Source organism: Rana temporaria, chromosome 3 (assembly GCF_905171775.1).
Source record: "Rana temporaria chromosome 3, aRanTem1.1, whole genome shotgun sequence".
Lineage (NCBI taxonomy): Eukaryota > Metazoa > Chordata > Amphibia > Anura > Ranidae > Rana > Rana temporaria.
In genome coordinates this window covers 231,172,089-231,196,992 of record NC_053491.1, presented here as the reverse complement: position 1 = coordinate 231,196,992, position 24,904 = coordinate 231,172,089, and the positions used below count along the sequence as shown (strand labels likewise).

Below are 24,904 nucleotides of genomic sequence, written 5' to 3'. Positions count from 1 at the left end.
AGAGGACTTTGATGTAAGGGGAAACACTGACAACTCTGATGTACAGAGAGGACTTTGATGTAAGGGGAAACACTGACAACTTTGATGTACAGAGAGGACTCTGATGTAAGGGGAAACTCTGATGTATAGATGTAATGGAAACACTATGGCCTCTGGGGAACCCTGCTCTAAGGGGTGCTCTGAGAACTCTGATTTACCTTAGTGTACTCACTCAGAGGCTGGAGAGAAGAGGGGGGGGGAGACTTCAGTCACACAGAGATGGATGGTGAGCTCACTCACCCACCCCTTGGCAGTCAGCACCTCTCATCCAGATGTATCTGAGGCTGCTGGACTTGAAATTTCCGGCCCCACCTTACTTTCCTATTCTGAGGCACAGTGCTGGGGATTGGAGTGTGGGCAGACACAGAAGGGTAGGGGGGGAAGAGGTGCAGATCTCTCTCCGTCTGTGTCTGGGAGGGGTTGTTAGCGCTGGCGTTGGGCAATGTGAAAGAGAGTGTAACAGACACTCTTAGGCTGCATTCACACCTCCGCGACAAGCAACGCCGCGTGCGCGGCGTATTTTGCCGCGAATAGTGTATCTTTTTTTTTCTTCAAATCCTTCCCATTGCTATCAATGGCCGAACGCCAATGTCGCCTGAAAAAAAGGGTCCGGGACTATTTTTCAGGCGACAGGCGTCTATGAGATGTGAACCATCTCCATAGACAGCAATGGGAATTCTCCCCTCTAGCGGCACAAGCGTCCGGCGTTTTGTCGCCTAGATGTGAATGGGCTTTTAGCTTAGACAACTGCAGCCACCACCCTGCTGGGAAGCCATAGTCCAGTGTAAATATTGTGTCTGAAACCCGGACACATGATTCCAAACCCGAACTGTCCGGGTGAATCCTGGACAGGTGGTAACCCTAGCTGGAGCTCCTTAGACTTATTTTAGTATTGAAGAAAATAAATAACCAGTGGACCTTTGTTATCATAAGGCATAAGCAGTAGAGTGGGGCAGTGTGAAGTGTGAAGCCATTGTCTGTATAACCTGCCCATAGTACAAGCAGCTCTATGTCACTATTTCCCCTCAACTGGAATTTTGAAATTTGAAAGAATTCTCCATTCCCGCCTAAAGTCTGTTGCCATCTGGAGTGACGTCTAGCCGTCTAGCCACGCCTTTGTGTTTCCAATAGCGAATCAGAGCGCCGCCCTCCCGGAGTCTCCGCCCGTTTCAGGAAGCTCTATGGAAACAGAGGTCAGGGCTGTCGTACACGGACACATACACTCCGGGGTAGACGGGACCGGGCCGGGGGTGAGGGCGGCGGGTTGTGAGCTGTCATAGAAGCAGGACGGCGGCTTGGCTACGGTTGGAGAGGAGAAGGAGGTGTGAGCGGAGGGGCGTGTCGTGGGCGGGGTTGCTCGGTGTCAGTTACATGCATTGTGTAGGGAAATAATAGTTCCTCCGCGGGCTGACAACACAGCGGGCGGCCCCTCAGCCTCATCTCCAGTGACAGCTCGGACCCTCCCTGGAGAGCTCATAGCATCTCACTGACATCCCGGGCCCATGGAGCAGCTGCCCAGTAATCTCCAGGTCCTGCTGCAGGCAGCCGAGTACGTGGAGCGGAGAGAGCGGGGTAAGCGGTTCCTACACCCTTGTATTGGATCAGGGAATGGGCCTCCATTGGGAGAGGCTGGCCAATCACGTTATCATTTTCAGACTATGCCATGATAAAAGCAAGATCCCGATTGGTGGTAAAGCATCGCTCAGGCCTAATGGCCTTCTATGCACAGACAGATCGAACATTGATTGTTTATCCAATCGGTGCATCCTTGTCAAGCCTTGAAATCATAAAAGCATGAATCTGATTGGTTGTAATGGATGACACAGGCCTCATCTGCAATAGCAGTGTATTCAATATGGGCCTTGCTTCTTTATTTTGGCAGCAGAAGTTCTCCTTGTTATTGCACAGCTGATCAGGAATGTTTCCTTTTTCTCCATAGAAATGGAACCCCCCTCCCCCTCCTCTCATCATTCCTCAGAACAGATCTGTATGTCTACACTAAGTGCAGCTTTTTTTGGGGGGGGGGGTAATCTTTGGCACAAATGCTTGTCTATTTATAGAGAAAAGGAGCGATCAGCCTTGGTGACAACATTGATTAAAAATCTCTTATGAGGGATGATGAGCACATCTGATGTGGGGCCATCCTAATATACACAGGCTGGTGTTTATTTGTCACTGGCCCAGTGTGATCATCTGATGTTATTTCCTGTGTACAATCTATAGCACAGCGTTCCTCTTCATAACATATCCTTGTTTACGTCTGTTTTGGAGACCATCCCGTCACTCCTCCCTCTTCTGGGACACACTCCTCCGTCAGATTTCTTTGTGTGCTCTCTATCCACCCTCCCACTCATCGCGTTCTCTTCTCCTGCTAAGACACTGTGCATTCTTTTTACCAATCCCGTCTGTCTATTGCTGCTGTGTCCCTCCATGAATGCTGCTTAGAGGGTAAGTCCGTTACACGTTAACCAGTAGCAAACATAGCATTTTCTTCTTTTTTTAACTGTACCAGAACCGCATTGCTGCGGCAAAGGGCGCATTCACATCATACGCGCAGGTTGCCTTATGTCCTCTTGCGCTGTGTTGTTGTGTGCTAATGCGGCATTTGCGTGCTGTGACGCGCTACATCACAACTCGTGCATAAAGCTCTATGAAAAGTATTTTTGTGACATTTCAATAAATAAAAAAATAAGGTGAATAATGTAACGTAGGGGTTGATTTACTAAAACTTGACAGTGCAAAATTTGGTGCAGCTCTACACTAAGGATGAGCTTCAGCGTGTTCGCATAGTACACGTGCAGAGCCCGCCAGGAAGTCTTCACGGCGCTGCGCTAATCACAGCCAGAGAGACATTTCCCGATCTCTGCAGCCGAGCATCGGGACAATGTCTGTCTCTCTGGCTGTGATTAGCGCAGCGCTGTGCAGACTTCCTGACGGGCTCTGCACGTGTACTATGCGAACACGTTGGAGCTCATCCTTACTCTACACAGTAACCAATCGGCTTCCAGGTTTTATTGTCAAAGCTTAATTGGACAAGCTAAAGTTAAAAGCTGATTGGCTACCATGCACAGCTGCACCAGATTTTGCACTCTACAGTTTTAGTAAATCAACCCCAGGGTTGCCACCTCATCCCTTTTATCCCAGGTTTACACTGGGCTGCGGGAATTCAGCTGAACTCGCACGATTTTGCTCCCGCTGGCAGTCCCGCCTTCAGCAGCGATTACATAGACATCTGTGCAGTTTCTGCACACATGTCAGTGCAAATTACGGGCCGAAATCGCAGAAAGTAGTACAGAAACAACTTTTTGAAATCAGTGCAGCGCCGCAGATGCGTCTCACCGATTAGGACGGTGTCATTGCCGGCAAATGCTGCAGATTTGACATGTCAAAATGCAGCAGTGTGAACCAGGGCTTAAAACCAAACATATATGTATGACACAGGTTCTGTGGCTGATTAAGGTGGTAATTAAAGCAGAGTTCCACTCAAAAATTGAACTTCCGCTTTTCGGAACCTCCCCCCCCCCAGTGTCACATTTGGCACCTTTCAGAGGGGTGCGATACCTGTATAATACAGGTATTTGCACCCACTTCCGGGGAGAGACTCCCATGGGAGTCACTCCACTTCCCCCCCCCCCCCCCCCCGCTGCCTTCTGGGAAACACACTGGTCCCAGGAGACAGCGGGGACCACTGGGAATGCGCCGCACTACTCGCGCATGCGCATTAGGGAACCGGGCAGTAAAGCCGCAAGGCTTCACTTCCTGATTCTCTCACCGAGGATGGCGGCAGGGCAGCAGAGAGCTGAGTGATCGCTCGTCTTCTGCTGCCTAAATCGCGGGCGCGCTGGACAGGTAACTGTCCATTTATTAAAAGTCAGCAGCTGCAGTATTTGTAGCGGCTGGCTTTTAATAAAAAAAAAATTTGCGGGACCTCCGCTTTAAACTTACTTGGTGCCTTATCTGCATTAAATTGGCCTCAGATCCTGTGTCATTCATATGTGTTCGGTTTTAAAGGGATGAGGTGGTAACCCTAATCAACCCCAATGTATCGCGTTGCTCCTACGAAGCACAGACCAACGGGTTTTGCTTTTTAGGCCGGGTTCATACTAGGGCTGCAACTAACGATTATTTTCATAATAACCGCAAATGCTGTCAGTACTTGCAGGGATCTGTGAATCAATGATGCGGCTGTGTGGGGGCGGAGCTTTTTCAAAATGGTGACAGCAGGTATGAAGAGAAGATCCCCAGCCTGCTGTCGCAGGGTCGGTAACATGTTACAAGCGCCACCCTACAAAACAGGTGCAACATATAACACGTTCCCGAAGGTGAACTTATCCTTTAATACAGGCCTTTACCTAGATATCACATTAGTGTACATGTCTGCATGCTGATATGAAATCACCTAAAACATTTCATATCTTTTTTTGCTTTGCCTAAATCTTTTCTCTTTCTGGTTTTTCTGAAGGCGATGGTGATGTAGCCTCAGCCGCACAGGTGCCTCCTGGGAAGGCAACGTCACCATTTCCTTAAGGGAAATCTCATAACTAAACTGCGCAATCGCTCAGTAATGTTATACTGCACATGCGCAAGATAAAGCGTATGACATCACTCTCCTCATTTCATGCATAGGTAAATATTAAAGCGGAACTAAACTTTCCTATCTTTTTCAGCCAAGGAAGCTTGGTATCTGTTCCATCTGCAACTGCCATAGTGCTGCACTTGTGATCAGTTATGACAGCAGCCATTTGATGGTTTACCTGTTTTATTGAGATCACAAGCAAGTGTGACAGTTAGGATTCCTGGTGTTCCATCAGAATCAGTGACCTGTAAGGGCCCTTTCACACTGGGGCATTTTTCAAGCGCTTTAGCGTTAAAAAAGCGCCTGTAAAACGCCTGAAAGAAGCTGCATCTTCAATCCCAATGTGAAAGCTCGAGTGCTTTCACACTAAAGCGCCTGAAAAACACCCCAGTGTGAAAGTGGTCTTAGCGTTAAAAAAAGCGCCTGAAAGAAGCTGCATCTGCAATCCCAATGTGAAAGCCTGAGTGCTTTCACACTGAGGCGCTGAGCTGGCAGGGCGTCAAAAAAAAGTCCTGCATGCAGCTTCTTTGCAGCGCTTTAGGAGCGGTTAATACACCGCTCCTAAAGCCCCCTTCCCATTGAGGAAGCTTTTTTTAACGCCAAAGCGCCTCAGTGTGAAAGGGGTCTTAGCAGCGCTTTAACCAGCGTTTTTTCGGGCGCTGGCAGTGTGAAAGGCCTCTGAAAGCACTTGGGCTTTCACATTGGGATTGCAGATGAGGCTTCTTTCAGGCGCTTTACAGGCTTTTTTTAAACGCCAAAGCGCCTAAAAAACGCCCGAAAAACGCCCCAGTGTGAAAGGGGTCTAAGATTAGGTAACAGAAGTGATGTTCCGTCATGCATCCACTGCTACCAGGTTTGTTCATCTGACAGAACGCCTGCAGTCAGAAGGCGGCAGCGGACATCTTGCTACACCCAGCTACATCTTGAATTTCAGCGTAATTTTAGTGAGCCTATATCAGGGATCTTCAAACTACGGCCCTCCAGCTATTGTGGAACTACACATCCCATGAGGCATTGCAAAACTCTGACCTTCACAGTCATGACTAGGCATGATGGGAATTGTAGTTCCTGAACAACTGGAGGGCCGTAGTTTGAAGACCCATTGCCTATATGAATAAATATAGTATATTGACATCTGTGATGGTGTTTGGATGTGACATTTTCAAAGAAGCTGGACGCCAGCAGTAGGAAGGTGGCGGAGGCCATCTTGGTACACCCAACATTACTCAGCGATAAACCTTTAGCCTTTCATAATGACACATCCCAACAGCATCGCAGATGTCCATATACTATATTTATATACACTCACTTTATTGCTAAAATTACTCTGAAATTCAAGACGTAACTGGGTGGAAGTAAGATGTCTGCTGCCTTCTTCTAACTGCAGGTGTTCTGTCAGATGAGCAAATGCATGCACAGCTGATGGAACGTCACTTCCGATACTTACTCTGACGGGTCACCGATTCTGACAGAACACCGACATGCCAGGAATAGAACTCCCTTTTTTTTTTTTTTTTTAAACGTTAAATTGATGAGTTTGGTTATGATGGCGCAGGGACAGGAATCCACATGGGGTCTTCTAGCTGCTGTGTGTTTCTCATTGCTTTTTAGTGCACTTATGAAGGATAGGTAGAAGATCTGCATTCTGGGCATTCATCCCTGAATGCGTGTTGCCCCCCCCCCCCCAACATGGGTACCACTCAGGACAACATTCAACCCCATCCAGCTGCAGCCTGCCATAGGCTGTGGGCAGTGAGGCTGGATGGGCTCCTTGCACTGTGAGGGGTGCACAGCAGCAAGGGGCCCAAAGCTGATCTCTAGGCTCAGCACACAGATGCAATGCATATATAGGGGTAGCACTGAGATTTCTACAGCTTTGCCACACAGCACATCCTTGTCTGGCGAGGAAGATCGTCCTTTTCCCCAGCCTGTGATTGGGCAGTGAAAGGAAACAGTCTGATGAGTTCATCTCTTTATTCTGCTCTCTCCTCCTATCAGCATGTCTCCTGTTAACACATGTGCACACTGCAGCACAACCGATTGATGCCTTGGGCTGTTTCTCCTCCTCGCAGTCTGAGCTCTGTTTGTACAGGCACTGCTAGCAGCTGATACCAGGTAAACTTCAGATACATGCTTGTGTTTAAAGAATACATTTAGGGCCTGTTCATGCCAGTGACTGTGTTGGAATGCAGCTGCTAATGTGTAGTAGGAGAACAGTAATGCCAATGCGCTGATTTTGGCGCATCACACTTTTTTTTTTTTTTTTTCAAAGCAAACTTTATTGAAAAGTCATGAAGTTCCACTTAATTTTAAGCAGTATTAAAACCAAAAATGTAATGTATTGCAGCTTACCAAACCAAGGATGTAGTGGCTGCATTTGTTTTTGTTTTTTTTTCCCTCTAGTTTTCACCTGGTGATCTGGCCAGTTACACACTTCCTGTATTAGAGTGCCTCCACTCTGGATGAAGGAGCACAGAGACACCTTTGCACTGTCATTCTGGGGGGAGGGAAGTGTTAGATGCAGTAGTAGATTTAGATACACTAAAACATTTAAGAAAAACTCCAGCTAATACTTTATAAGCATTTACAGCAATTTTTTTGGGATAATGATTTTGCATAAATACGAGGGGTCTGCAAAACGTTTCTGCACTTATATTTTTGTTGGAAAAGGTGAGAGTGGCAGGAGTAGTAATTGGTCGTGTCTGGGAGTGTCATGTGACTAGTCTGGCAAGCCAGCTGACCTTGCAGTTGTCACACTGGTGAAGATGCCAAAATATTTTGAAGAACCCGCGTAAATAAAAGCTGATAATTGTAAAGCATCCCTGTCAGTGTTAAATGCTTTGTCTCATTCCTGTAAACCAGGCATGTCCAAAGTCCGGCCCGGGGGCCAATTGCGGCCCGCCTTCCGGTTTAATGCGGCCCCACTGGTAATTTGGATATATATCTCTTTTGTAGCCCCTAAAGAATCCCTGAGCATCGTGCATTCAGAGGCTGCATTCATGGCAATGGTGAGGCTGCATTCATGGCAATGGTGAGGCTACATTCAGAGGCTGCATTCATTGCACTTGTGAGGCTGTATTCATGGCACTTGTGAGTCTGCATTCATGGCAATGGTGAGGCTACATTCAGAGGATGCATTCATGGCACTTGTGAGTCTGCATTCATGGCAATGGTGAGGCTACATTCAGAGGATGCATTCACGGCACTTGTGAGTCTGCATTCATGGCAATGGTGAGGCTGTATTCATGGCAATAGTGAGTCTGCATTCAGAGGCTGCATTCATGGCAATGGTGAGGCTGCAGATGAGCACTGATTAGGCTGCATTGATGGGCAATGCCCCTTATTTTGCTTCACAATTCTTTATTTAAAATGTAATTTTTTTTCCTGAAACCTCCCTCTTACAGTGAAGGTGTGTGTTATACGCCGATAAATACAGTATATCCAAATATGACGCCCAAGCTCAATCTTAGAATCTTGACCACACACAGCCAAAAAGGCATGAGAATTCTTGTTGGGCAGTGTATTTGTTTATTTGCATTTAATTGTAATGGTTCAAAGAATGTCAGGCAAAATGGTCGGCCCTCGCGCATGTTCACTTCATCAAATCTGGCCCTCTTTGAAAAAAGTTTGGACACTCCTGCTGTAAACCAATACATCTGCAACAGACGTACTGGCTGGATCACCAGGTGAAAATTTAAGAGGAGGAGAGCCTAAAAAAAGAAAACAAATACAACCATCACAGCTCAAGCCCCATACACACTATCAGTTTTCCTGCAGGTTTTTCTCCTCAGGTTTACCAAAACCATCTAATATGAGGTCAAACCTCAAGAGTTTCAATTTGTATGCAATCAGGCAGGCCCATGCACTACATGGTTTTGGTAAACCCGAGGAGAAAACCTGCAGGAAAACTGATAGTGTGTATGGGGCTTACGAATTGGCAAGCTGCAATATGATAAATATTGGCTTTTGGGCTTAATATCACTTTAAGTTCTATTGTTTGCAGTGAGGTGGTGGTGGGCTGGAAAATTATACTGGTAGGAGACCAAGCATTCTGCCCAGCACAGTCCGAGCTGACCTGGTGTCAACAGGCCCTTAGGCTAGGTTCACACCTAATGTGGGTTGCGGTTGATGCGTTTTTAGAGGGTTTTTTTCACGTTTTAATGTGTTTTTAAAGCGTTTTGGGAGGTGTCTGTTTTTATGCAGGAAAAAACGCATCAAAAATGCAAGCGCTGCAGTTTTAATGCGTTTCTGCTGCAATTCCATTGAAATCTACAGAACCAAAAATGCAACGTGCTGCATTCAAGAAGGCCCTGCCCCTTTCCAAAAAAACGCATCGGTTGAAAATTTGCAGTCGTGAATGTGACCCGTAAGAAATCTATTAGATTGTAAGCTCTTCTGAGCAGGGCCCTCTTGTATTGTATTGTCTCCCTTTTATATTGTAAAGCGCTGCCTAAACTGTTGGCGTTATATAAATCCTGTATAATAATAAGAAATCATGTTTAAATGGACTGTAGTGCGTTTCTGCAAAGCTGAAAATGCACTGCAAAATGCATTGGCGTGAACCAGGCCTTAGTGATGTATTACAGTGGAACTGAAGTCTGCAGGTGCTCACCTCTGTAATGACATATTCCCCCCGGGCTTCTTCTGGGTGAAGATCTTCGGCCATCCTGATTGACTATAGGGGAAGACGAGCTTCTGCCCAATGTGCCGACAGTGTAGGTAAGCTAAGCATGCACGGCTCAGTGTACATTCAATTGAAGCTTGCAAGCAGTGTGTTTAATTGCACAAGAAACATCGCATGTCTCTTTTGAAAAAAATAAATAAATAAAAAAAAAAAAACTACCTGCTCGATATATATATATATATATATATATATATATATATATATATATATATATATATATATATATATATATATATATATATATATATATATATATATATATATATATAGTTCCATTTTAATGATTGCAGAGCTGAATTCATTTGTGTCTTAAATCTGCCTGGAGCTCAGGTTTGAAAGTGATCAGTTGCTAGGGAAAAAAAAAAAAAAAGTTTTAAAAAGCCCAGCTTGTTAAGGAAAGGATTTTTGCCTATCGTTTACGCTTTCTACACTAAGGGCCAGATTCAGGTACATTTGCGGCGGCGTAACGTATCGCATTTACATTACACCGCTGCAAGTTTTACGGGCAAGTGCTTGATTCACAAAGCACTTGCCTGTAAATGTGGGGCGGCGTAGCGTAAATCCCTCCGGCGCAAGCCCGCCTAATTCGAATGATCCGGGTAGGGGGCGTGGATAATTTAAATTAGGCGCGTTCCCACGCCGAACGTACTGTGCATGCTCTTTTTTGAAATTTCCTGCCGTGCTTTGCGCGAAATGACGTCGCACCGACGTAATTTTTTTTGAACGTCGACATGAGTTATGTCCTTTCCTATTCAAGGACGACTTACGCAAAAAAGAAAAAAAATTCAAAATTCGACGCGGGAACGACGGCCATACTTTAACATGGCAAGTCTAACTATAGGCCACAAAATAGCAGCTTTAACTATACGCCGGGAAAAGCCGACTAGCGACGACGTGAGAGAATGCGACGGTCGCGCGTACCTTCGTGAATCGCCGGAAAAAGCTAATTAGCATACCCGACGCAGAAAACGACGCAAACTCCACCCAGCGGGCGCCGAAGTATTGCACCTACAATCCGAAGGCGTACGAAGCCGTACGCCTGTCGGATCGAAGCCGAAATCCGTCGTATCTTTGTTTGAGGATTCAAACTAAAGATACGACGCTGCAAATTTGAAAGTACGCTGGAGTATCAGTAGATACGCCGGCGTACTCTCACTGTGAATCTGGCCCTAATTATCTTGACTTTGTTGCAGAGCTAAACCTGCTGAAGTATCTCTAGCATGGTTCCATCTGCTGCCCCCTGTCATTATAGGACACGGTATTGATGGAGAGCCCTGCAGATAGAACCACAGTGTGCAGAGGGAGGGTCAGGCATCCGACAACCCCAAGAAGCAGAAGCCACTTTAGCTGTTCAGCACACCTAATATTGGCAACAGATTAATGCTGTGTACACGCGATCTGAATTTCCGACAAAGGTTTGATGTGAGCTCTTGGTCGGAAATTCCGACCGTGTGTAGGCCCCATCGGACATTTTCTGTCGCAATTCCCGACAGCAAAAATTTGAGAGCTGGTTTGCAAATTTTCCGGCTGGAAAAGTTCTTGGCGGAAATTCCGATTGTCTGTATGCAATTCCGACGCACAAAAATCCTACGCATGCTCGGAATCATTTTTCTCGGCTCGTCGTAGTGTTGTACATCGCCGCGTCCTAGACGTTCGCAATTTCCGACAACATTTGTGTGACCGTGTGTATGCAACACAAGTCTGAGCCAACATTCTGTCGGAAAAAAATCCACGGTTTTCTTGTCGGAAATTCCGATCGTGTGTAAGTCTTTTCTCTTCACATGCTGGGCTTTTCCCCCCCTTTTTTTTTTTTTTTTTTTTTTTTTAAGCTTTTGTATTTATAGCAACTAAGATAAGCTGCGTATACATGTAGCTTTTGTTTTGTTTGTTTTTATTAAACCAGCAGGTTGAATGGAAAAATAAATTGCTGATCCCTGCATTTACACAACCTATGTGAATGCAGGGATCTCCTCTGCTGTGCTATTGTATTCTGACAGCGGTGACTCCCCCTTACACCCCCTACCTGCCGTCAGACGCATCAGAATACACTGATCAGTGGCTGCAGTAGCTGATCGAATGTTGGTTTTCCAGCAGGACTGGTTGGCAGAAGCCTGTACAGAGAGGTGTACGCATGGACCGATATTTAACACGTGTATACCCAGCTGTATTTTCAAAGGCCTTCGGGACAAGAAAATAGCTTGTAAGAAAAACGCCCCACCCGGTTATACTCCCCTTCTGAATGCTCCCCCACCACTTCATTGGAGCCAGGAGTTGGGTCCGAGTTATTGATCTCATCCTGCTCAGATATTGTTTGTGCCTGGCAACTTGGCACTCAGATCTGAGCATTACATAATGGAATAAGATCACATACTCCTGCATAACCAAAAGAAGCACTTATTTAAAGGTTGTAAAGGTATAATTTTTTCCCCCTAAATAGCTTCCTTTACCTTTAGTGCAGTCCTCCTTCACTTACCTTATCCTTCCATTTTGCTTTTAAATGTCCTTATTTCTTCTGAGAAATCCTCACTTCCTGTTCTTCTGTCTGTAACTCCACACAGTAATGTGAGGCTTTCTCCCTGGTGTGGAGTGTCGTGCTCGCCCCCTCCCTTGGACTACAGGAGTGTCAGGACGCTCTCTATGTTGCAGATAGAGAAAGGAGCTGTGAGTTGGACTACAGGAGAGCCAGGATGCTCACTAACTCTCAGCTTCTTTCTCTATCTGCAACGTAGAGAGTGTCCCGACACTCCTGTAGTCCAAGGGAGGGGGCGAGCACGACACTCCACACCAGGGAGAAAGCCTCGCATTACTGTGTGGAGTTACAGACAGAAGAACAGGAAGTGAGGATTTCTCAGAAGAAATAAGGACATTTAAAAGCAAAATGGAAGGATGAGGTAAATGAAGGAGGACTGCACTAAGGTAAAGGAAGCTGTTTAGGAAAAAAATTACCTTTACAACACCTTTTAATAAACACTTTGGTGGGGGGGGGGGCGCAGTAAGGTGGGGTATGGGTGGTTAGGGGTTATTCTTACAAGAAAACCTGCTCTGAATAGGCAAAGACTAGATTCTCTTGGTTTTTTTTTTTTTTTTTTTTTTTTTCCCATCCAATTGAAACCTGAATCTATTCTTTACTGTTAACACAAGATGGTTCTAGTATCGTGGTTTTTTATTACTCAAAGTGAGTTTGCCCTAGTCATCGGTCTTTATGTATTCTGCCTAAAATGTGCTGCAGTCTGGTTGCTATTAACGGAGATTTACTCTACAACTCTTGCTGTACATGATGCCTAGCTCCCGTAACGCCTGAAAACTCCACATTTGTTTATCTATCCCCCATTATGTAAAATGACCAACAATGCCTTCTCATTCTTGCAGAAGCTGAACATGGATATGCCTCCATATTGCCTTGCAACACTGCCACTCCTGGAAGAAGGAAACGACAGAGAACAAACAGCAATCCAGACAGCGTTAGGTGAGCATCCCCAGAACTGCCATGTTGTGCAACTTGTAAAATCAGGCACTGGATGATACAGCGCCGCAGGCTTATATATAAGGAAAAGTTAAGATGCAGCACAACAAAGCCGATGCCTCTGTGGCTATTTGTGTACTGTTTTCCTGTTGGGAACAATTTCCTGTTTCTTCAGTCCATTCAGGCTGGGTTCACACTACTACACTACTTTCATCCTACTTTGCTCTGCTACATTGGTCCTACATCGGTCCTACATTGATCCTACATTGGTCCTACATCCATCCTACTTTCATGAACAGGATACTACTTTGATCCGACTTTGTGATAGTCTGACCTGTTCTTTGACCAATCAAAACAATCCCAGAGTGAGATAAATTCCTTTTACTGCTGCTGTAATCACATGTCGGATGTCATGGTTAGGACAAGGCTCCTACTTTGGTCCGACTTCAATGATATTCAATGGGCTGAAGTAGGATCAATGTAGGACCAAAGTAGTACAGGGAGCATTTTCAAAGTCGGACCGACTTGTGTAGGACCAGTTAAGACAGCTCTCATAGGGAAACATTGATTTTCACACGTCATGCTACATGAGCTCCCAATGTAGGACCGTTGTCGGACAAGTGTGAACCCAGCCTGAGGCTGGGTTCACACTACTACACTACTTTCATCCTACTTTGCTCTGCTACATTGGTCCTACATTGGTCCTACATCCATCCTACTTTCATGAACAGGATACTACTTTGATCCGACTTTGTGATAGTCTGACCTGTTCTTTGACCAATCAAAACAATCCCAGAGTGAGATAAATTCCTTTTACTGCTGCTGTAATCACATGTCGGATGTCATGGTTAGGACAAGGCTCCTACTTTGGTCCGACTTCAATGATATTCAATGGGCTGAAGTAGGATCAATGTAGGACCAAAGTAGTACAGGGAGCATTTTCAAAGTCGGACCGACTTGTGTAGGACCAGTTAAGACGGCTCTCATAGGGAAACATTGATTTTCACACGTCATGCTACATGAGCTCCCAATGTAGGACCGTTGTCGGACAAGTGTGAACCCAGCCTGAGGCTGGGTTCACACTACTACACTACTTTCATCCTACTTTGCTCTGCTACATTGGTCCTACATTGGTCCTACATCCATCCTACTTTCATGAACAGGATACTACTTTGGTCCGACTTCAATGATATTCAATGGGCCTGAAGTAGGATCAATGTAGGACCAAAAGTAGTACAGGGAGCATTTTCAAAGTCGGACCGACTTGTGTAGGACCAGTTAAGACAGCTCTCATAGGGAAACATTGATTTTCACACGTCATGCTACATGAGGCTCCCAATGTAGGACCGTTTGTCGGACAAGTGTGAACCCAGCCTTAGGCAGTGGTCATCAACCTTGTCCTGCAGGGCCCACTAACAGGCCAGGTTTGCAAGATAACTGAAATACATCACAGGTGATATCATTTGCTCCTCAGTGATTGCAGTATTCTAGACTGCATCTCCCCAAGGTAATACATAAAACCTGGCCTGTTAGTGGGCCCTGTAGGGCAGGGTTGATGACCACTGCATTAAGGGACTCGGGCATTCAGAACAAGTCTGGTTATGCTGCCACCTGCAGGAGGATTAGATGCTAGATAGCAGAAAAGTTGTAGGCCAGCCCCGGTGGTATAAACCAGAATGCTCAGGTTTTTTTTTTTCTCTGTTGTCCAGACTGAGGATGATTGCCCTTTGCCTGCTCTGCTGAGAAATGTCTCTTTTTTGCTAGCCCCCCCCCCTTTTTTTTCTTTTCAATGAAGATTCCTCTACAAGCTGCTTGAGATGGTCTTCATATGCAGTTATTTGATTCTGTGTTTGCTCAGCAATGGCTTTCGTACCCAGACCCTGCTTGATTCCGCTCTCCACAAATGTACCCCGCCCTGCTGCCCCCCTGCTTATTTCAAGTTAAGCTTCTGTTTAGAAAGAAACAAGCACAAGTTTCACATTAAATAGGTATGTTTTAATATTGATTCTTTTATTTAAAGCGGAGTTCCGGCCACAATTTCACTTTTTATATATAAATACCCCTGTAATACACAAGCTTAATGTATTCTAGTAAAGTTAGTCTGTAAACTAAGGTCCGTTTTGTTAGGTTGTTACAGCATTTAGACACTTTATAAAATAGAAATTGACTGGGGCCATCTTAAGTGTGGGCATCATGAAGCTAGACTGTATGACTTCCTGGATTTCAGCCTTGCAAATCTCGCACATGCTCAGTGTCAGATCAGGTTTCAGCACCTGTGCTGTCCAAGTCACATGATTCTTCGAGACTGGGGAGTGCACAGACTCCTGGAAAGTTACACCCACTACATTCCCAGGAGTCTGTGCGGTGTAGGTTAGGAAGCTTAAGCACCTAGGTGCAGGAAGTGGGAAGATTAACTATTCTGCCTAGCAACAACACTTTGAAGGCATCTAAAAAAAAATAACTTTTTCGTAAAGGACTAATGAATTTTTTTTAAAACTACTGATGTAATGTTATATTTATGGGTGGAACTCCACTTTAATGCTATTTGAAAAAATAAATAAAAAAATTGTTAGATCAAAAGCTCTCTGATCACAGCAATGTTCTGCAGATGTGAACATTATTTCGGGGTTTCCAAGGGATCTCAAACTTTTTGCCAAGGGTTCATCTAAGATAAATTGATTGGGAAAGCCTGGCTTAGACCGTCTTCCTTTCTGGACTTTTGTAGCTTAGACCAAATTGGGGCCTTATGCCCCGTACACACAACCGGTTTTCCCGTCGAAAAAACCTGATGTCTTTCCTGACGGAATTCCTCCCAAGCCTGCCTTGCATACAACACGGTCACACAAAAGTCAGGTGAACTTTTGACTGCGCACAAGCTTATTTATTTTTATACATTTTTACACAAAAATAAATAAAAAAATGGATCACTTTTATTCCTATTACAAGGAATGTAAACATCCCTTGTAATATAAAAAAGCATGACAAGTCCTCCTTAAATATGAGATCTGGGGTCAAAAAGACCTTGGATCTCCTATTTAGACTAAAATGCAAAAAAAAAAAAAAATGTGTCATTTGAAAAAATGACAACCAGAAAATATTTCTTTAAGAAGCATGGGTGGAAGTGACACGCCCGTCCCGCCAAGCTTGCGCGCAGAAGCGAACGCATTCATGAGTAGCACCCGCATATGTAAACAATATTCAAACCACACGTGAGGTATCGCCGCAATCGTTAGAGCGAGAGCAATAATTCTAGCCTTAGACATCCTCTGTAACTCAAAACATGCAACCTGTAGATTTTTTTTTTTAAACGTAGCCTATGGAGATTTTAAAGGGTAAAAGTTTGTCGCCATTCCACGAGCGGACGCAATTTTGAAGTGTGGCATGTTGTTGGGTATCAATTTACTCGGCGTAAAATTATCTTTCACAATATAAAAAAAATTGGGTTGACTGTTGTCTTATTTTTAAATTAAGGAAAGTGTATTTCCCCCCCCCCAAAAAGTGAGCTTGTAAGACCGCTGCGCAAATACGGTGTGACAGAAAGTAGTGCAATGACCGCCGTTTTATTCTCTAGGGTGTTAGAATAAAAAATATATATAATGTTTGGGGGTTCTAATTGGAGGGAAGGAGATGGCAGTCAAAACACAATGAAAAACACATTAGAAATGCTGGATTGCTGTTTTACGTGTAATGCCAACGGCCACCACAAGATGGCGCTAGATCACAGAAGGAAAGAAGGAAGCTCAGGCCTGCAGAAGGCCGCGAAGCCGCGGCCTCAATTACCGGCCAGCCGCGATCACGCAGCAGGGGAGGTGGGGGCGCATGGAGACACAGGATCCTGTGTCTCCGTGCTCCCCCGCCGCGGCCGGTAATTGAGGCCGCGGCCTTCTGCAGGCCTAAGCTTCCCCGGGCGCCAGGTCACTATTTCTTGTCGCAATAGCGAACGGACGCTGGGGTTTTGTCGAGCCCTGATTTAAAATTATAGACTCCTTATTTGTATGTGGGCAAATGTACAAAATTGGCAGGGGGTCAAATACTTTTACTTTTTTTTTTTTTCTGTCACTGTAGCTAATAAAGTGGTTCTTATAAATATAATATTAGAGTTAGAGAAAAATATGAATTTAACAAGCAGAAGTTAGTTTTAGATCAAACACATTTTGAAAACACTATTGTAAATGTACCCAAGTAATTGGAGCGCAGCTAAGGCTCCATGCACACTTAAGCTCATAAACTGCAGTTTATCGGCGTTTTTGTGTGTGTTGTTTTTTTTTTTTTTTTTTTTTTTAAAGCCTATAAACTGCACTCTGTTAGCCTATGTGTCTATGCACACATGGAAGTTTTTTTTAGCGTTAATGAGCAGTTGAGATTATGGGCTTTTTTCTAAAACCCCCGAAAATCTTGTTCAAAGTGCCGTTTTTCAGCGGGGAAAAAAAAAGGCAAATGGACGGAAAACGTTCAAATGCATTTCGGCAGCGTTTTTTTGCGTTTGTTTTTATCCATGGGGGGAAGCTAAAGAACGCTACACTGAAAAAAACGCTATTGCAAAAACGCTAAACCTTGAAAGGCTCCCTGCAAAGCTACTGGCGTTGTTTTTATATTATTATTATTATTATTATTATTATTATTATTATTATTATTATTATTATTATTATTATTATTATTATTATTATTATTATTATTATTATTATTATTTTTTTTTTTTTTTTTTATTATTTATTTAAGCTTCCAGTGTGCATGGAGCCTTAAAGTGTAAGGATCAATTTATAGTACACATGAAAAAAGAAAATTGTATTGAGAAGTCCGCCTAAACTGAAAAACAAGCGCTCATGGAAAGAAAAAAAAACCCAGATCTAGTATAATGCCAACATTACCGGCTGCAGCTGCTACCTTATAGAAATAGGCTTTTACAAAGCCAGTCCAAAGAATGAACACACGGGGTAAATATAAATAAATACAAAATGGGTAGATATAAATATAAACCAGGTAGCGCTTGTACATGTATGTGTCATAAACATAGACACTCTCTGATTAATAAATGTCCATATTGTGAAATCACACTTATGTAGTACACATGCATGGTAAATGGAAAGCCTGAGTTAGCCAATTTAAAATGAAAGCCTTGTGTTTGTTTATTTCTTTATTTTCCCAATTAAAAACATGCCTTCTCTGTGCAGTGGTTTTGCACAGAGCAGCCTAGATCCTCCTCTTCTCTGGTCCCATGCTGGCGCTTCTGGCTGCTCCCTCCTGATGGGTGCCTCCACAGCAAGCAGCTTACGCTGGGTGCACCCAAGCAGGTGCGATTTTTGACACGCTGCTTTGTGTTCATTCACACACGGAGCCGCAGCTTGGCCCTGCCCCCTCTGTTGCTTGGCTCACTGGCTGCAATTGACAGCAGTGGAAGCTAAAGGCTCCCGCTGCTGCCAAAAGCCAAGTTAGGAGTGCAAGAGTACTGGATTGAGAGGGGGCTCAGGTATGCATTGGGGGGTGCTCAGGGGGCTGCTGCACACAGGTTTTTTACATTCATGCATGTATGAAGTCAAAATAAATAAAAAAACGTGCACCTTTACAACCACTCAAAATTGTATTACATTGTTCTTACCTACACTAAGCCTTAAATTACCGCCATTGATATGCTGTTAATTGTTGTGTAACTTGTCAACATGGGAAGACCTATGATGAAAGTTATTAAATCATCTGTTATTTTTTAAACACAGAATTTTGTCCCTCAGTAAGGTTCCAATTTGGGATTTTTCTCCTCGCTTTAGTACTTCAAAACTTGGAAAGCTTAAAGCACAAAGTGCTGGGCCTGGGCTATGTTATGGCAGTGGTGTTCGTATATGTTGCGTGTAACCATTAATTTATGTATTTTTTTATTTTCTTTTGCTCTGCAGGTCTGTCCACAATGAGCTAGAGAAGCACAGGTGAGTGACCAAGTAATACTAAACTTCTATAAACTTCAAGTTATGGAAAGGCTTTGTAGACCTGTGTCTGTAAGTGCCACCTCCAGGGGGGGGGGGGGCAACTCCAGGATCCCCTTTCTCCCAGTTTTAAAGTGAAACCTTGACGAAACATTTTATTATTATTATTATTATTATTATTATTTATTATCTTTTTTTTTTTTTCAATGGGTGCAGGCTTTGGAGCTGTCATGCCCAATCCTGCCTTCAATATCTTTTGCATCTTTGACCTGGAACAGGACACCGGTGGTAATACGCTTCTGTCAGGTCTACAAGGATGCAGATAACTGCCGTGGAGCCTGCACTTTTAGACCGTGAGCACACTGGGCGGTTTTTCAGCTGCTTTTTCTCCTGCCCCTAAATTCCCCCGGATGTCCTGGATGCCTGTGCCCTCGTACACATTGGCTTTTAAAGACAGAGGCATTTTAGAGGCAGAATAAAAAACCCTCTGCCAGGTTGTCTAGGAGCAGCAGAGTTTTTGAAAAAAAATGCTTGACACTTCTCAATACACGTTAACAATTTAGCGCTTGAACATTAATTGATTTCAGTGGCCAGAATAAATTATTACAATGGCCAATTCATTTAATTAACTCCCAAAAGCTTGACGCGCCTAAACGCATTACACACTTTTACAAGCATTTTTCCTGCCAGGAGGTGACGCTCACCCCTGATGAAGTCACGTGAGCGTGTCGCTATGCGTCGGCACAGACAGGCGCACCGGAAGTGACGTCGGAGTACGAGCTTCTGCCAGCACTGTCACCAATGACTTTACTTATGTTTTTTATTGTTTTGATTTCAGTACATCATTTGGATCCCATATTTGATGATTGTATATATGTCTTTATCAGCTTAAGAGTCACACTTTGATCATAATATTAACAGTGCAGCACCATTCACTTTTACACATCCCTGTATTGGTCACGGATTGACCTTGTCGGTGATTGTAGCAGTTAGACCACACTTCATTATTTAATACTTTGGCAGTGCGGGAATACCAATACACTTTATGGTTGTGACACATCCTCATCCTCTCTTGGTTTTTCTGATTGCAGGAGAGCACAACTGCGGAGATGCTTGGAACAACTGAAGCAACAGGTTCCTCTGAGTATTGAAGCATCACGACACACAACACTCAGCCTCTTGCACAGAGCCAGACAGCACATCAAAGTAAGCTGCAAATATTACACTAGTTTACATTTATTTATTTTTTTAGTTTTAACCATGAATTCAGGTACAATAATGCTTCACAATTGAAGAGGAACTTCACTGCCCAAGCCAGCACCCTTCCCTTTTTATTTCCTTTCTCCTTCCTGCTTGTCCAAGGTTGCCCCCACACTTGCTTTTTATGACCATAGCCCACCTGGTGGATGGCTCGGACATTGTAAACCTAACACTGTTGCTGAATGAATGTATGTCTCATGTATAAGATTACTTCTGCTAGGTTTATAGTTAAAGCGGAAGTAAACCCATCGATTAATAGTTTCATGCCGGTAATGCCAACTGTCACATTGGTTGTGCTCTCAACCAAACTATCAAACCAGCCAATGGCTGGTGTCATATCTGATCACATGTGCAGCACCATGGCAGTTGAAGATTAATCAGAGGCCAAGATGGCAGCTTCCTTGGCTGAAAACGATAGGAGGGTTTACTACCACTTTAACATGTCACATGTGAAGCGCACACACACACGTCGGCTTCTTCAGATGACATTTGTGCTCTGAAGAGTGAACCCTTCACATAACGACCATCATCAGTATATTTGTAGTTACTAATTCATGAAAATGCCACTGTTGCCCTAGTTTTGCCTTGCTAATGATTTATGCAAAATTGCAGTTGACTATCATGCTTCTGAACTGCAACTTTTGATTTTCGTCTGTATATCTCCACTATAATACAGAAAAAGGATAAGTAGATTTTGTGGTATGCTGGGGAAAGGGGGAAATCGCATTAGCTTGATTTTATATTTTTTTTGCATAGTAAGTAAACCTGTAAGTAAATGTGTAATCATTCTGAACTGTTGTGTTTGGAAGTTTTCCCCTAACTTGCTGGTGACCGGTGCAGCCTGGAACAGGAAAGTGAAGTCATTAGACTGAGGAAGGGGTGGATCCTCTGTCAGGTTTTTATTGATGTCTGAATCCTTTAAGGGAGGTGTCACCTGACAGATTTTAAAAAATCTTCACTTTAAAGCAAAGCAATGGCTGTCTCAAAATAATCAAAAGAATACTGCAAAGTCAAAGCTACTCCACCAATAGAACCAATTTATCACACTGCCAAGGGAGTCGGTCCATACGTGTCACTTTATCCAAACAATAATTTGAGTGCATAGGAGGTGGGTTGAGGTGTATGAGTGCTGAACCTACAATCCCCCCACCCCCCTACATAATTCATAGCGTTATGTACACCCACAAATACTTGTAACGTTTAAATATTAAAGACCACCTCACCTCTGGGAAAAGTAAAAATCATCGCTTGCATTGGGGCTGCCCCTGCACTGCAAGCGTTTAAATGCTCGTTTGTCTTAGGGAGGTAAAAAACAAAAACACTTTTACATACCAGATCCTACGCTCCTGCAGCAGCTGGTTCTCCCCTTTGCTTTAACAACGGAACTGCTCATGTCCAGTGCAGGGCTAATGGGCCCTTCATAAGTTTTGATAATGCTTGGCAGAGACTATGGGGACCAGTTTTGTAGCACAGAGGATCAGGTAAGTCGTCTTCTCTTAGTCCTAAACAAGCATTTGATCCTTGTAATGTAGGGGGCGGCCTTTCTTTCTTTTACTTTCCTGGTGTTCAGGTTTATAGAAAACGAATGACTGTATTTGTAATTCTGTCATGTCCTGTGTGGTGTGTTTTATTTTGTTGGGCAGACCAAGGTGGTAGTTTCTCCAACCCTACACCCTACTGTTGCCAAAATTAATATAAGTCCTGGGCTTATTTTCGGGGAAACATGGTTGTAAAGAAGGAGCAGGCCATGGGACAGGGATTGGATTTGACAGCTTCCCAGCCTCGGAGCTCAGGCGACAAATATGCCCGAGCTGATCGCTTCCTTGCATAGCTCTGCCACTCTGAGGGAGATAAACACTTGCAGGTTGGCAAGGCAGCGACTCGACCATGGTCAATGGGTTCCTGACCCCGGCGTGTATAAATGTGGCGTTTAGGAGCGTTTCCAGAGTTTTCTTTACAAAGGTTTTTATTGCTTATTTGATACTCTGTTGCTGCCTGTCATAATAGGTAACTTTTGTCCATAGCTTGCGATGTTGAGAGGTAGTATAGAGTTCCAGACATCAGAACATTTTTGTTTTTATAATAGTGTAGTATAACAATGAACAGTTGTACATTTCTATTGGGTTAGTATTGTTAAGCAATCAATACACATAATATAAGGGATTGTTCACATTGATCACACATGAACGTAATCTCTAACCATTATCTAGTTTCCTATAACCTAGAGCGCCCATAAGTTCTGTCTGGGCAGAGAAGACTTGTTCCATAATAGCTAACCCATTTGTTCAGTCACAGTAAAAAGAGAGTAGGAAGAAAGGAAAGGAAAAAATGGTTGTGTGAAAAGGTGAACCTGTCTGCTCCATCCAACCCACAAGTTCCTTAGAGCTATTTGTTTTTCACCAGAGAGCTACTGTAACCAAGGGTGTATGTGTGTGTGTGTATGTGTGTGTGTATGTATATGTATATGTATATATATATATATATATATATATATATATATATATATATATATATATATATATATATATATATATATATATATATATTAGTTTAAAATGGCTGATAATTGCTATGCTGCTTGACCGCATATCAAAGCACTAAAAAATCTTGCAACTACGGCTTGACAATTTCCTGCCCCCGAATTTTGACCAGTCCCTGTTTGAACGCAGACCGAACCGTCAGTGGGTAGCTGGACATATTGCTCCATTATATGGATGTGTGCTACTTTGACCCTGGGAGTCTCTTCTGTTTCGGACCTTTTTTAAGAGCTCTTCCTCGTGACGTAGGGCTGCCTACCCCAGGCTCTCACAATTGCAACACAATATGCTGTTCCAAACATTGCTATTCATTTTTCCTGTTTACTTGCATATGCACACATTTAAACTTCTTCTCTTGCTAGCTGATTGTAAAGCAATGTGCTATTGGTTGTATTCTCCTGTTGCTGCCTTTTTAATGAAAACAATTAAACGAGAAAATGGCTGGTAATTGGAAATTCTCTTAATATAACAAAGCTTCTCTTTGGTCACATTCATTATCAAGAAACATCCTGATCACAAATCTGTATGGAAAGGGCTGCAAAGAAAAATGGTGGTAATGCCCTCCTGGCTTGGGGGACTAGAGGGTATGAACAATTGACAGATTAGGAGCGTATAAGGCAGTGCTCCATCGTTTTTTTATGCGGTGAGATTCCCAAGTACGGTATTGTAAGGTTTTCCATTATAAAAAAAATCCCTTCTTAATACTTCAATTTTGTTTTGTAGAAATTGGAGGATCAGGAGCTAAAAGCAAAGCACCTTAAGGATAAACTGAGATCGGAACAACAGAGGCTCCGACAGAGATTAAAACAACTTATACCTTCCAATGGCACTGAACGAATCCGAGCTGATAGCCTAGACTCCTCTGCCTTGTCATCTGAGAGATCAGACTCTGATCAAGGTGAGTACTGACTAAAAAAAAGGGTAGGGATGGTCAAAACTCTGGTGTATCATACATGTAACTTACAGCACTCTTCTTCTTTTTATATTTGCAGAAGATTTGGAGGTTGATGTTGAAGGAATAATCCTGAGTGGTAATGAAGGAGACCTCTTTGTGTCTTTCAGTGCTGGTATGGAGCACAGTTACTCCACTCCTGCTCACGCCTGGTTATGACGGCAGCAAGCATGCAAAGACTGATACAGCAGTAACACGTTTTTAGCTAGCAATCTTGGTAGCAGAAACACTTGTATTGTCTCTCGAAGAAGTGAGGATGCAATGGTTGCATAACTACCCTATTATAAGGGGGAACCCAGTGTTGGCATAGCAGCTCTTTTCAAACCTTGGACTTCTGCTACCATTTTTATTTTATTTTTTGGCTCTTATTAAGAACTTTTAAATGGTGGGGTATACGCCAGTAATGCTATGGTCACTGGATACTTTCTGTTCAGCTACACCGTTTTTAGTTATATGGATACGTTTTTCAGGTCATTGGTTAAAGTACATATTACAAGCTGTGGGGCTGAATGGCTTTCTTAAAGATGCATAGATACACGACCCTTACTGGACTATCTGGCCCAGAAGACTTGCTGGGAGAGAACCTTGAGCATTAAGCAACCAGCAACTGGTGCTACTGTGATTACCTAACTTATTGTACAATTTTAATGCTAGGAAAACTTTCTCCACCTCTCTGTGCACTGGTTGCACTCCTGGATGCCTGTAAAGAAGCACTTAAACTATGTGTGCACTTGAAGAATCACAATAATAAAAAAAAAAAAAAAAAATCTTTATTTTTGATCCTTAATCTGAGCGCTCAGATGCTGCAGGACACCTGAAGATTTTGTCAACGCCATTCTTGTGTTCTCACACCAAATAAACTTGCATAACCCTCTGCAAAAAAAAAAACAGCTACTTTATAAATCATCGATTTTATGCATCGTATTTTTAAGCCTGCGAGAGGGTTTTTCAGTGTTTACAGAATGGATTTTTAAATTGTGAAACATTTTAAATGTTACCTGCGCTTGCTGAGGAAAGCAAGCATCTTGCTCAGGCCTGGATTAGCTGTTTTATTAAGACACTCGGAGGACAATGAACTGTCCTCGTTCCTGACAGGGACTCAACAATCTTTATAACAGGTGCAGCCTACTTACATTCCGGAGCTCAGCTGACATTTTTAATATACTGGTGTTGGCTCTGAGAAAAGAGATTTGCTTCTCTAAATAAGCTTTTTATATTGTAACCTCTATTTTAGTAAATGTGTTTTGTTCTGTAAAAATGCGTGTGTTTTTATTTTTAGATACCCAGTGTGATGTTAAATTTTTTCATGATCAAGTAGTCTAGACCAGGGGTCTCCAAACTTTTCAAACAAAGGGCCAGTTTAATGTCCTTCAGACTCTAGAAGGGCCAGATTGTAAGTATGGCCTCAGGGTTGGTGGTCAATAAGAGGAGAAGGAGTGCCCCTATCAGTAGGAGGAAAAGTATCCCGTCATTAGTAT

At 43.5% G+C, this 24,904-nt stretch overlaps 1 protein-coding gene across 1 annotated transcript; it reads left to right on the top strand.

Moving 5' to 3' along the window:
• Positions 1-1,260: 1,260 nt before the first annotated feature.
• MXD3 (MAX dimerization protein 3) lies at positions 1,261-24,684 on the top strand. Its single transcript, XM_040344423.1, has 6 exons — positions 1,261-1,611; positions 12,669-12,765; positions 18,651-18,680; positions 19,769-19,883; positions 23,198-23,372; positions 23,467-24,684. The coding sequence occupies exons 1-6, from the start codon at positions 1,542-1,544 to the stop codon at positions 23,583-23,585; spliced, it is 606 nt and encodes a 201-aa protein (XP_040200357.1). The 5' UTR covers positions 1,261-1,541; the 3' UTR covers positions 23,586-24,684.
• The last annotated feature ends 220 nt before the right edge of the window (positions 24,685-24,904 follow it).